The sequence below is a fragment of the Entamoeba nuttalli genome, assembly GCF_000257125.1.
Source record: "Entamoeba nuttalli P19 unplaced genomic scaffold asmbl_9088, whole genome shotgun sequence".
Taxonomy (NCBI): Eukaryota; Evosea; order Mastigamoebida; family Endamoebidae; genus Entamoeba; species Entamoeba nuttalli.
In genome coordinates this window covers 1-13,562 of record NW_008579452.1, presented here as the reverse complement: position 1 = coordinate 13,562, position 13,562 = coordinate 1, and the positions used below count along the sequence as shown (strand labels likewise).

Here is a 13,562-nt window from a genome sequence, read left to right as displayed (position 1 = left end):
GCGATCATGTTAGAAATGAACTCTATTATACCAATAGAACATAATGAAGAAACTGACGTAAACACTTCTCAATATTCATAAAACAATAAAATGTGATATGTCTAGTAACTATCATTTTTAATATTTACAATTATCATTTGTTATTTTTATTTATTCTTGTTCATTTTATTATTATTATTCAATTTTGATTTATTAATATATTTCATTATATTTATTCTTTCATTATTTTATTAATGTAGTTGAGTTATTCTTATTTTGTATAATTTGATATATTTCATTACACTCATTTTACTACTTCTTTTACAACATGTTTTATACGATATCTTCTAAACTCAATTCTTATTCATTTTCATCATTTCTTCTTTCATCATTTTCAATTCATATTTCATTTATTGATATAATTATTTCAAAGAAATTTTTATTTCTTATTTACATTGTTCACTCTCTTATTTCTTCTTTATTCATGTATATTCTATCTTTAATTAATGTTTTGGAATTTATATTTACTTTCTGTTTATTCTTTATAATATGTAGTTCAATTTGATCTAATTTATTGTTTGTAAATGTAACACAGACACAAAATATCTGTTTATCTAAATTTACTTCAATACTATTTCTATTGTTGTAATTTAAATTAATTTCATTAATTTTATTGCTGTTGTCTATTTTATCCATCATATCTTTTTCTGTTTTATTGTTCAGTTTCACTTTATCATTCTTCTTATATTTGAAGATAAACAGGTATTTGTATGAACTAGAATCATTTAAAATTGTAATTTCATTTCATATTATCATTGACTGTAATACTTCTTTTCATAATTATCAAACATTTCTTATTATTTACTTCACTCTCTGTTCATTTAATTCATTCATTTTATTTTGATGTAATACTTCAATTAACTTATTCAAGTTACACATAGTTTTTAAATCTTCCTTGTATAAAGAGTATTTTACTTTGTGTGAATTAATATCAATAGGATTTAATCATCTGATAGTTCAATAAATAATAAAAAAACTATAAATTTAAAAATTCTTAAAAAACAATAAAAATATAATGCAAAATCCTTCTCATCATGAACAACAAAAAAGTGATCATTTTTCACTTCAAAAAGTACATGAAAAACACAAAGCCCAACCCAAAAAACACGAAAGAGAAATAAAGAAAAAACAATTTTATAACCCAGTTGAAATAAATGAAAAAGATACACAAGAATTTCATTGGGAAAAAGAAGTTTTAGGAAAACATGTGACAGTAATTAATAATGAATTTACTGATGAAATTACAAAGATATTAGACGCAAATGGGATAAAAGAACTTTATCCAATGCAAAAAATTGTTCAGCAATTTATTTTTAGTACTGATACCGATATTGCTGTTCGTGCTCCAACAGGAAGTGGAAAAACGTTAGCATATACCTTACCATTATTAAAACTAATTAATCCATTATTCAACCATATTCAAGTAGTTATATTAATTCCAACTCTTCCATTAGCACTTCAAGTGTCAAATGTTATGAAACCTTTATTAAAAACAATAAATTGTAATTTAGTATGTTTAGGAGAATCTAGTATCGAAAAAGAAACATCATGTAATAGTCATGTTATTGTAACTACTCCAATTAGACTATTAAATCATTTGTCTAAATCAACACTAGACTTAAAATGGTTACAATATTTAATTTATGATGAAACTGATAAATTATTAACAATTCCTGCATTATTTCCATTGTTAAATATAATAAAAAAACAATATATTTCTCCACAATATATGGTTGATATTAAAACTGGAAAAAGTTTAAATGTATTTTCATCAAGTACAAATCAATTTAGATCATTGTTATTTAGTGCTACGTTATCATCATCTCCTAAAGCATTTAAACAATTACAAATGAATAAACCATTATTATTAACATTTGATGATTCATTTGTTAGAGATATTAATGAAATAACACAAACAAAATATGTATTACCATCAACAATTGAAAATAGATATACACCAGTTCTTCCTATTGAAAAAGATCTTGTTGTTTTAGAATTACTTAAAACATCAGGAAAAAGTATTATATTTTGTAATAGTAATAACACTGCTTTTGTCTTATTTAGATTAATTCAAGAAATGGCAGAATTTATTGGAAAAGAAAAAAAAGAAATTGGATGTATTATCTCGTCAATGAAACAAAAAGAAAAATTAAAAGTAATTAAAAGAGTAGAAAATGATTCCATTAATGTATTTATTACAACTGATGTAATGTCTCGTGGTATTGATATTAAAGGACTTAAAACTGTTATTAATTTTGATTGTCCTGTTTCAACACAATTATATGTTCATAGAGCTGGAAGAACTGGAAGAGCTGGAAATGAAGGTATTTGTCATACGATAGTATTAACAAATGAAGTTGGTAATTTAAAAGGTTATTTAAAGAAAATGAATAATGAACTTCATAAAGTTTCAGTTATAGTTGAAGAGTCTTTAATAAAATCATATAATAAAATAACAAAATTATTAGAAGAAAATCCTTCTACTCTTCAACCTGAAAAACAAAAAAAACATATTTAAACTAATTGATTTTTTTTTTTGTTTTTAAAAAATAAAAAAGAATAATAAAATGAATTACAATTTCATAAAAGCATCAAGAACTTCATTTTTAAATTGAGTAATTATAAAAGGAAGTTCATTTTTGAATTGAGACAAATGAATATCAACATTAATAATTTTATTATCTAAATTATTAATTTTATTTTCTAAATCAGTTATTTTCATTGGAATACCTTCACTAATAGTATTATTAAAGTTATAAACTTTACTTCTTCTTTCAATTTCATCAATTAATTCCATTCTTAAAATTTCAAAATGACAAGGAACCATTTCACAAACAGCATTTTTAGCTTTACTTAGTTCAAACCTTAATAATGCCATAACTTTATTTTCTAATTCAGGGTCTAAAGAAGATTTTGTTGTTGATGTAAATTGTCCATGAAGAATTTTAGAAGATTGTTTTGAAAATCTCTTTTGTTTCATTGGAAATTTTCTAAGTGATTCTTTACGGGATGAATGTGGAGATGAAATTCCTCTTTGAATAATAGTTGATTGTGGAGAATTTGTTGTATGTAATTTATCAGGTGATATTGTTGAGTTTAATTGAGTTGATAAATTTTGAGGAAGTTGTTTAGTTTGTTGTAAAGGAAGGATATTAGAATTTGGTTTAACTAAAGGAGTTGAAGTAACATTAGGAGTTTTTGGAGTTATTAAAATATGATTAGAAAGATTAGGTTCTAATTCATTAAGTTTAGAATGATTAATATCAAGAGGAGAAGTAGTAATATTTACATTCAATCCAGTTTGTTTTTTAAATTGAAATTGAGTATTTAAAGAATTATTTGAAGAAGAATTTGTTGTAGGACTTTCTGTTTTTTTTTCAATTTTAATACTAGACATGTGAAGAGGAATAGTATCACAACAAGACATTTTAGGTGAAATTTTATTAATTTCATTATTAAATAATTTTATTTTTTCATCAGAAGTATCATTTTTTTCTAATTGTCTTTGTAAAGGTTTACTATCAATTTCTTTACTACTATTTACACTTCTTTTTTTTAATGATTTACTTTCAAATGAATTAAATTTATTTGTTGGTCCACTTAAAGTGACACTTTTTTTTGTTTTACTTTTTAATGAAATAAGGTCTTTATCAATAGAGTTTAAACTTAATGAATTTTCATCTTTTTTTAATGTTTTCTTTCTTGGACTTATAATTTCTTTGGGAATTTTAACACTTAAATTAAAATTCTTTTTTAATTCTTTTTTATTTGGTCTATTTGGTGTTCTTGGATTGAAATCTTCTAAATGAGGTGAGTTTTCTCTTGATACTTCTCTTGATGATTCTGTTGATTCAATACTTTTTATTGGTACAAATACTCCACATGGAGAAATATCTCCATCAGTACTTTCAAGTGTTGTATCATACATTTCTTTTAGTCTTTCATCAATAGCTGTATTAACCATATTTTCAACTACTTCTTTTGTCCATCCATTAATTAATGTTTTATAATTATCAATTTCTTTTAATTTTTTTTCAGTAGTTTCTTTTATATTTAAAGTTGTATTTTCTTCTAAACTTAATACTTTTTCATTAAGAATTTGAATATCATTTTTTAATTTTTCAATTGCTTTAAATTGTTCATTAATTAATTCTGTATTTTCAGGTAAACATTCTGTTGATCCAGCTAAAGTATTATCAGGATATGTTCCAATAACATCTGTTTGATTTTGTTGTTTTATTGTTGTAGAATAAAATGAACGTACTTGTGTTTTACTTATATCATCTTTATCTAAATATTTAATAGCAAATTTATTATCAGGTAATATTTCAATTTGAGGTAATAAATGATATTTGGCTTGATAAACTGAAACACAAAGATTTAATACTGGTTGATTGTCTTCAACTTGTGTTAAAAATTTATGTCTTTTAAGTTGAGTTATTGTTGCTCTTTGTCTACTATTTTTAATAAGACATAACGCAACAAAATTCATTATTTCTTCACTATTTTCTTCTTTATTTTTAAAAGTAGGTGGTGGATGTTTTTTAATTAATTCAAGTATTCTCATTGTAGTTAAATCTTCATATGGTGGTTTTCTTTCTCTTAATTCTAATATGGTAATTCCTAATGACCAAATATCACTTTTTGTAGTAAATGGTTTCTTAAAAACAACTTCTGGTGCCATGTATGGTGCTGAACCATACCATTTATCTTCACATAAATCATTTACATGTTTACTAATACCAAAGTCAGTAAGTTTCACTTCACAATCATCACTAATTAATATATTTGCAGGTTTAATATCTAAATGAATAATATTTGCATTGTGTAATGCTTCTAATCCATTAACAACTCCTTTAATAATACATGCAATTGCTTGTTCAGGTAAAGGTGTATTTAACGTTTTAATAATATCCTTTAAACTACCAGCATTACAAAGTTCCATAATAATCCAAACATTATCTTTTTCTGTATATGTTCCTAAATAACTTAATATATTAGGATGTTTCATTTGTTTAAATGTAATAATTTCTTTTTGAATTGATTCACTTGATGATTTATTTAATTTAATAATTTTTGCAGCAGAAATAAATCTCATTGATTTATGTCTAACCTTCCAAACTTCTCCAAATCCTCCTGCTCCTATAAGAGATATTTTTTCAAATACATTTTCCCCAGTCCAATTACCATCAATATCCATATAAGTTGTTTTTCTAGTATTTACAGTAATCATTTTTCTATGTGATTTTCTAGTCGAAGGTACTAAGTTATTTGATGATGTTGGTACATTTGACATGAATGACAATCTTTTATTTGTTATCTTGTAATTTTTTTTTAATGAAAACAAAAAAATAATAAAAACAAAATTTTCATAAGAAGGTTTTAAGAGTAAATTTTAATTAAACTACTCCTGAATTTTTTTTCTTTGCATCAGAAACAAAATCCCGAATTTTTTGTTCATTTTTAAGAGAACAAATCAACAAAGCATCTTCAGTGTCTGCAATAATATAATCATTTAACCCTTCTACAACAACATATTTATTTGAATTTTTATGAACAATACAATTATGACAATTATATAATTCACTTCCATCAGAAACATTTTGTTGATCATCTTTTTGTTGTAAAGTATGTAATGATCCCCAAGTACCAACATCAGACCATCCAAATTCAGAACAAATTACTGTTACATCATTACTTTTTTCCATTACAGCATAATCAATAGAGATACTAGAACATTTTTCGTATGCATTATTAGCTGAAGCAACTTCATCAGGAGTATTAAATTTATCTTTAATATCTTCAAAATATTGTTCAACTGTTGGAGCAAATTGTTTGAGTTGATTAATTATTGTTTTTGCAGTCCATAAGAAAATACCTGCATTCCAAGCATAATTACCTGAAGCAAGATATTCAAGTGCTTTGTCCATAGATGGTTTTTCAACAAATTTATATACTTCGCTAATATTTCCTTCAATAAATTGGTTATTATTATAATTAATATAACCATATCCCGTTTCAGGTCTTGTTGGTGTCATACCTAAAGTCATTAATTTATTTGGATGGGTTTCAATAAAAGAAAAAGCTTCATGTACAACTTTTATAAATTTTTTTACATCTATTATTAAATGATCACTTGGTGCAACTATCATAATTCCTTCTGGATCACGTGAATATATCCAATGACTTGCATAAGCAACACATGGAGCAGTATTTCTTCTATATGGTTCACAAAGAATATTTTCTACTGGAATTTCTGGTAATTGCTCTTGAACTAATTCTCGGTATTGAATTGATGTAACAACGATGAAATTTTTTACAGGAATAATAGAAGACAATCTATCAAATGTCATTTGAATAAATGTTCTTCCAACATGCATGATATCTAAAAATTGTTTTGGTTTACTTTCTCTTGAAAGGGGCCAAAAACGAGCACCAACCCCTCCTGCCATAATCACACAATAACGATGTTCCATTGAAACTAAAGATCTATAAAATTAATATCTAGTTAACATTCTATTTTTATATTCAATATTTGAAATACAAAATAATTTTCTCAGTTTTTCGCAAAAAAATTTATAATAAAAAAAGGAATTAAATTAGTAATACTATACACAATATCCACCATAATAATAGAAAATTTTTTTCTAAACTGATGAAAAACAATGCTAAGAATCAAAAGGTTGACAAGGATATCTGAATGAAGTGAGAATAGAAAATATTCTTGGGTTTGATGGAATAAACATAGAAAGAGGAGAGCGAAAGGCGCTAAGAGAAATTTGTAAATTTGCAAGAGTTACAACATTAGAAGAAAGTCCACTATATTTACTTTGTATCTTAAGTATTAATTCTCGAAGATTATTTTCTTCTTCTTTAATAGTTATTTCATGTCCACTAGGAGTAATAATTGAATCCCAAACGTAAAAATGAATGACTTTTAAAGATTCTTTAATTGTAGTTATTCCGAGTTGAAGAGAATATCCTCGATCAATTAACAACCATGCTAACGCATTTGAAAAAGATGCTTCTCTATTACGACATTCATTAATTTGCGATGACTTAACACTTTGTTCTATTGCTTTTAAATGTAATTCTTTTTCATTATAAATACTAACCATTGATTTGTCTATTTTGATACTTCTTTCTTTCTTTCTTTTTGCTTTATTCACATGGGATTGAATGTTAAAACATAATAACGTTGACATTTTAGTGAAAGAATCAGATTCATAACGTTGGTTTGAAATAGTAAGACTTCTTCCCACTAATACTTTTAACGCATAATTACTTTGTTTTGAACGGAAAAATGTCATTTGCCCACCTTCTTTCAATATAAAATAAACAAGAAGTGCATCTGAAAGAGCTTTTTTAGACCGCGATAAAGCCCTACTCATTGTGTTATTCATTGTTAACAACGAGTCTAAATTTCTTTTTTAAGTTTAGTTTCTTTTTTTTGTTTCAAAAAAATTGTCCCATGACATTGTTTATTCAATAAGAATAATCAAAACAGTATATTGCCTAGATATAGAAAATGTTTATTTCATAACCTAAAACAACACAAAAGTATTATTATTATTTTTATTTTTCATATGAAACCATTTTAAGTATCTGAAATGTAGTTTTATTGATTAACTCAAATCATAACTTTATAATTAACTGATATTTGGGGTTATTTTCATTTAACGGTTAAATTCAATATTTTGAATGTTGGGTGTTATTTCCTAATGGAATTGAAAATTAGAAATCAATCGAAATATTTTCGGATATTTTAATTAGATAGTTAATTTAAGTTATTTAAGAGAAATAATTTATCATTATTCTTTCAGGATATATATTAAGAAGAGAAAAGAATTTAAATTAAATTTTACCTTCAAAAAATATTCCACTTAAATATTTTAAATTTAAGTTAGTGACTTTTTTTTGGTTTTGATAAGCAGACTTTCATTAAATGAAAGAGATAAAAATAAGAACAGAAAAACAAAAAAATAATACATATGAATAATAGTACTGACACAAATGATATAGTCAGCCAAAAGAATGAATTGACAGGAATTATTATTGAAGATGAGACCGAACAACTTCCATTTGGACTGATGAAATTTCTTTCTAAAGTTGAAGAAATTAAACATCAACTTATGTGTATTGAAAACAATAATGAATTAATGAAAATTAAGTATGAACGAATAACAAAACAAATGAAAGTGTCTGACGTTAGTAGTTTGTTTATTTTTATTTTATTTGTAATTCAATAAGTTCATTATAAAAGAAGATTGTGAAGAACTAAAATTATTAATACAAAAAATATGTTCAGATGCATTAAGAATAGAGAAGGAATTAGCAGAATGTAAACAAGAAAATGATAGTATTAAAAAAGATATTGAATCAAATTCAATCCATCAGGTAGGAGAGAGTGAGTTAAGAATCAGAGAAAATCATATATCTTTCCTTTCCATGAAATTTGTCGTAACAATGAAAAAATCTAGAATACTTCAAGAAAAAATTAAAGAAGGATTAATAAAGAATTACCAGAAACAAGTAAAACTTAGTTTGCATGTTATAACATTTTCATGTAATTCTAATTTTAATAAAACTAATTTTTTTTAGTTGGTACAAGCAATCTTCCTCCAGAACTTCAAACATTAAATATTAAAGAAGAAAAAAGATTTCATCACCAAATGAAACTAAAGAAAGAGTCTTCAAAACGTATTAATAAAATACAGTCCATTAATAGTTTGGCATACGTTAAATCAAAGCATGACGAAATCATAACTATCATAAGAAGTATTGATGAATTAGCTCAAACATTTGTTGATGCTGCGATATTAGTTGAAATGCAAGGTGAAATGATTAATAATATTTGTGATAATTGTGAACAAGCAAAGGAGTATACTACAGAAGCATTAATCAATATTAATAAAGCAAAAAGACTCAGAAAGCCAAATCGTTTTGTTTGTTTTTTTTTTGTTCCTATTGTATAATTAATAAAGGTATAATTAATTTCATAGAAAAAGTGGTCAATTTTAATTTGTATTTGTCTTATAATTGTAATATTTCTTGTTGTTGTAGGAAGTATACTTCTTCCAATTATTATTAAATCAGCAGAATTTGCACTTGTCTAATTAATTTGTTTTTATATTTGTTGTATTAAAAATAAAAATAAAACACTAAAGAAAGTTATTACTACAATATTTGTGGATAAGGAGTATGTTGTGTGTTTATTCCTGATCTTTTTTGAGGGATAGGAGGCAAAGACCTTCCAATTGAATTCTCTGATTTAGTTAAAATTGGTTGATGATGTTGAGGAGGACTTCGTGAAGGAGTTTGGGGGAGAGGTCGATGTATGGGTTGAGGTATTGGAGTATTAATATTATCACTTTGAATAGGTTTTGCAGGAAGTGGTGGTTTTGAAGGTAAAGGTCGTAAGGTTTGAGTTGCATTTGGTGAGTGACTTGGAGATATAAAGATGGATTGGGTAGATGCTGACTTTTGTTGAACTGATTGCCCAAATAATATTCTTTGTTTAGGGACTGGTGGAGGGGCATGTTTTGGAACTTGAGCTGAAACAGTATTAGATGTAGGTGGAGGTTGAGAATGAGATTGTTTAGGTTGTGATTGAGGAATAGAGGATTTTCTTGGAATAGAAAGGAATTTTTTTTCAGGCTCATGAGTTTGAGGGAGTTGCATTGTTTTAAAGGAATTATCATGAACAATATCAAATACCTCTTTATAATTTTCAATTAAAAACCTAGTACAAGCAAAACACGCACTATTATTTGAAGAAAGTAAATTAACAACGTCAATACCAGTAAATATATTTACACCAAAAACTGAAAAGTTAGAGAGTTATTATTATTTAAATCAAGAAGTATTAAAAACAAACTGACAGAAATATTTGATACATTCATTTTATTAATGGCTGATGCATCAGCAATTAATCTGAGATAATGAATTAATAATTTTAAAGTTTCATAATAAATACTAAATGAAGATTAATATAAGTATTAATAATATAATATGAAATACAAACTCTGGAAGAAATGATAATATATTTTGAATATTTTTAATTTTTGTTGGATAGAATTTATCATCCATTTGAACTGTAGCAATTATCATATCAGTCTAAAGAATGGGTCTAACTAATAAAAAACAAAATATTTAAAACAAACATTTTCATGGGTAACTAATGAGTCTGGTAATTCTCTAAAAAATGCCTTTAAAACAGCTGCCACTGTGTGGATATCATATTTAGACAAATCAACTGTTTCTCCGTTATCATATTTTGCTTTAATAATATTAATGTCATTTAATTTTCCAGATATTCTAAATATTCCTTCAGCTTCTATTCGGGATTGTTTTTCAGTTAGATAACTAATAAGTTCATAGACAGGATACGGAACACCATTACATGTTGGCACATTTTCGAGTAATACACCAAAAACTTTTCCCATTAATTATTACAAGTTCATTTTCTTTTAATTAAAAAAATTAATAAAAAAAAAAACAAAAAAGAAAAGGAAAAAACTAAAAAACCCCGATTAGAAGGAATGGAGGAGTGTGAAATTAATGGATTTGGTCCTTTTGAAAAAGAAATCACAAAAAAAATGGAAGAGTATAATTCTATTGATGACTCAAAGATAGGTAGTATTGATCAAACAGTTTCCATTCCAATTCATAAAATTACATGTTTGTAATTCAACTTCATAGTTATATAATAATTTTAATAAAATTTATTAATGAATAGTTATGTCTAATAAAAATTATTTGGATATGATGAGGGTTGTATTACTTTATTTAAATGAATGTACAACTCTTTCTTCTAAAAAGTGTAATGAGTTATTACAATCCCTTCATCTTTCAGTTGTATTATTACCATTATTATTTACCAATGATGAACTTAATAAAAATATTAATATGTTAATAAGACTTTATGATTATGATAATGAAATTATCTCTTATTATCCTTCAGAAGCAGTCGTTCCAATTATTTTACGGTCATTTGATAAGACTACTTTCATCTCGGAATTACTTGAAAATAAATCACTTTCAAAAGAACAAACTTGTTTATTACTTAAAGACAAACCAAGACAATGTATGTCTTTTATTGATAAATTACCATATGTTCATTGTTCAACAGAATTTTTTAATAGTCTTAGTGAATCAAGATTTATAGAAATTTTCTTTAAATTGTATACTGCTTACTGCCAATTTGGTGAGCTTAATAGAAGAAGTAATACTCCAATTCAAACACATTTATTTGATAATATGGTTTGTAAATTATCAATAAAAAATAGGATAGAATTATTTGAACAATTACCAGAAACCCCAATTGAAAACACAGAATTAATGATAAGACGTATTTTTAAGAAGATAGGTACGGAAGCTTCAGAAGAGCAACAACAAGAAATGGAACAGGTATTACACTGTGGACCAAAAGAGATTATAAATTATTTTTTAGAAACTATTATAGCATATCCTAATTTTATTACTACTATAGTAAAAGTTGTTTCAAAGATAGATAAATGGGAAATTAGTTTAATGAACTCAATTGTTTGTAAACGACTTCATGAATTAAATAATGAAATCATTGAAAATTTAGAACGAAAAAAACGATTTGATAGTAATGATAGTGAAATTGCAAAAACATTTTCAGAAAGATGTGGAAATGAAATTGAAAAAGGAAGAAATGTTGAAATGGTTTTATTTTCTTATCTTGGAGGAATATGTGAATTTGAAGAAGATACATTTAAATGGATTAAAATTATATTTGAACAGAATGGGTTTGGAGAATGGGTTTATCATATGTTAAGTGAAATTATACGTTTATGTGAACGATCTAAATGGGTTAACAATTTTGTACAAGAAAAAATTCTTATTGAATTGATTGGTGTGATGGAGATTGAACGAATGAAATATGAAAAAGATGAGTGGTATGATTGTTGGAGTAAAATGGAAAGAAAGTTGATTAAAGGACTAGACTTATTAAGTGAAAAGAATGAACAAATAATCTTTGATGACATTAAGAAATATTGTAGAAAGATGAAACCAGAAGTTATGTGGGAAATTATAAGAAGACTTGAAAAGAAAGGTATGAAGAAAGGTATTAAACCAATCATGGAAAAACAACAAGGAGTTGATGAATATGAAAATAATGAAAGAATAGTTGTTTGGGAACATTTCTTTAGTATTGATAATGATATATTAGGAGTAGAACCAACAGAACTTGAAGCTATAAGAAAATTACAACATGAATGTGATCAAAGGAAAGGGATGAAAGAAGAAGAATTAAAAAAACAATTTTCAATTGCAATAAGTAAACTTGAAAAAAGAGAGAGAATAAACCTAGAACATTTTAGTGCTATTCGAACACAAATCACTAAAAGAAAAGAATTTAATGTACAACATTGCATAGAGGCAATGAGAATGAGAGTAGATTGGTTTTTCAAAGAATGTATTTTTAAAAGAGTAAATATTAGTGGGAGTGAGGCATTGATTACAGCTAAAATTATTGAAATGATGATAGAAAAGAATGTGATGTATGTCAATGGATTTTTATTAATTGATAAATGTATTGATAATTTCTTTGGCATAGCCTCTATTGTATCTTTAAGAGAAGCTAGGTTTTGGGGAATATTTATTGGTGATTTAATGAGCTTTATGCAATCACAAGTCGATACCTTCGATCAAACAGAAGAACAAAGAAAGATAAATTGGCACTACTCAATGGAAAAATTACTTACTAAAGAAAATTTCTTATTCCTGCAAAATGACTGGAATACAAAAATAAACCAAGTCATTCTCTGTTTACTAACCCAAACTAATACTTATTTCACTAAAATAGGACTTCAACTCTTTGTTGGAAGCTCTCGTGGAATCAAAACCTGTTCAGAAATTACAAATACTTTGGATCAACTTATCAAACACCCTGACAGCAAAATAAGAAAATTAACTAATACTGCTTTTGATTCTTTAAAATAATTTACTTTTTGAACATTCTTTATTTCTTAATTTTTTTTAATAATAAATTAAAAGTAAAAAAAAAAAAAAACAAAAATAGATAAAACCATTTAACTCATTTAATCAACTTCTTCAATAGTTGGTCCTTTTCCACTTGACTTTGGTTGAGCATTACCTTGTGGAGCAGCTCCAGCACCTGGGAATCCATTTGGCATTCCTCCTGGCATTCCACCAGCAGCTCCAGCTTGTTGATAAAGCTTAGTGAAAATTGGTTGGACTTTTCCTTCAACTTCCTTCATCTTGTTATCATATTCTTCAGTGGAAGCATTTTGATTGTTATCAATCCAGTCAAGAGTTTCTTTAACAATATTCTCAATAGTAGTCTTATCTTCTGCAGCAATCTTATCAGCAAATTGTTCATTAAGAGTATTCTTAACTGAATAACAGAAGTTCTCTAACTTATTCTTTGCTTCGACTCTTTGTTTCATCTTGTCATCTTCTTCCTTGAATTTTTCAGCTTCTGCTACCATCTTATCAATTTGTTCTTTACTTAATCTTCCTTTATCATTTGT

The 13,562-nt window shown here is 25.8% G+C and overlaps 8 protein-coding genes across 8 annotated transcripts; 3 read left to right on the top strand and 5 right to left on the bottom strand.

Annotated features, from left to right (window-relative positions):
• Positions 1 to 1,054: 1,054 nt before the first annotated feature.
• Positions 1,055 to 2,557, top strand: ENU1_193510 (DEAD/DEAH box helicase, putative; the record flags this gene model as incomplete). The annotated part of the gene is made up of 1 exon (XM_008861904.1): positions 1,055 to 2,557. One exon carries the CDS (start codon positions 1,055 to 1,057, stop codon positions 2,555 to 2,557), a length of 1,503 nt encoding a protein of 500 aa, XP_008860126.1.
• A 54-nt stretch (positions 2,558 to 2,611) lies between these two features.
• Positions 2,612 to 5,335, bottom strand: ENU1_193500 (serine/threonine protein kinase, putative; the record flags this gene model as incomplete). Its single annotated transcript, XM_008861903.1, has 1 exon — positions 2,612 to 5,335. One exon carries the CDS (start codon positions 5,333 to 5,335, stop codon positions 2,612 to 2,614), a length of 2,724 nt encoding a protein of 907 aa, XP_008860125.1.
• A 103-nt stretch (positions 5,336 to 5,438) lies between these two features.
• ENU1_193490 (mannose-1-phosphate guanylyltransferase, putative) lies at positions 5,439 to 6,515 on the bottom strand (the record flags this gene model as incomplete). The annotated part of the gene is made up of 1 exon (XM_008861902.1): positions 5,439 to 6,515. One exon carries the CDS (start codon positions 6,513 to 6,515, stop codon positions 5,439 to 5,441), a length of 1,077 nt encoding a protein of 358 aa, XP_008860124.1.
• Positions 6,516 to 6,707: 192 nt separating this feature from the next.
• ENU1_193480 (hypothetical protein) lies at positions 6,708 to 7,157 on the bottom strand (the record flags this gene model as incomplete). Its single annotated transcript, XM_008861901.1, has 1 exon — positions 6,708 to 7,157. One exon carries the CDS (start codon positions 7,155 to 7,157, stop codon positions 6,708 to 6,710), a length of 450 nt encoding a protein of 149 aa, XP_008860123.1.
• An 873-nt stretch (positions 7,158 to 8,030) lies between these two features.
• On the top strand, positions 8,031 to 9,014 carry ENU1_193470 (SNARE domain containing protein; the record flags this gene model as incomplete). The annotated part of the gene is made up of 2 exons (XM_008861900.1): positions 8,031 to 8,250; positions 8,641 to 9,014. The coding sequence occupies 2 exons, from the start codon at positions 8,031 to 8,033 to the stop codon at positions 9,012 to 9,014; spliced, it is 594 nt and encodes a 197-aa protein (XP_008860122.1).
• Positions 9,015 to 9,216: 202 nt separating this feature from the next.
• On the bottom strand, positions 9,217 to 10,484 carry ENU1_193460 (RhoGAP domain containing protein; the record flags this gene model as incomplete). Its single annotated transcript, XM_008861899.1, has 4 exons — positions 9,217 to 9,863; positions 9,917 to 10,014; positions 10,064 to 10,155; positions 10,203 to 10,484. The coding sequence occupies 4 exons, from the start codon at positions 10,482 to 10,484 to the stop codon at positions 9,217 to 9,219; spliced, it is 1,119 nt and encodes a 372-aa protein (XP_008860121.1).
• A 319-nt stretch (positions 10,485 to 10,803) lies between these two features.
• ENU1_193450 (hypothetical protein) lies at positions 10,804 to 13,011 on the top strand (the record flags this gene model as incomplete). The annotated part of the gene is made up of 1 exon (XM_008861898.1): positions 10,804 to 13,011. The coding sequence occupies one exon, from the start codon at positions 10,804 to 10,806 to the stop codon at positions 13,009 to 13,011; it is 2,208 nt and encodes a 735-aa protein (XP_008860120.1).
• A 98-nt stretch (positions 13,012 to 13,109) lies between these two features.
• On the bottom strand, positions 13,110 to 13,562 carry ENU1_193440 (heat shock protein 70, putative; the record flags this gene model as incomplete). The annotated part of the gene is made up of 1 exon (XM_008861897.1): positions 13,110 to 13,562. A coding segment is annotated over one exon (453 nt), but the record flags the coding sequence as incomplete, so codon positions are not given.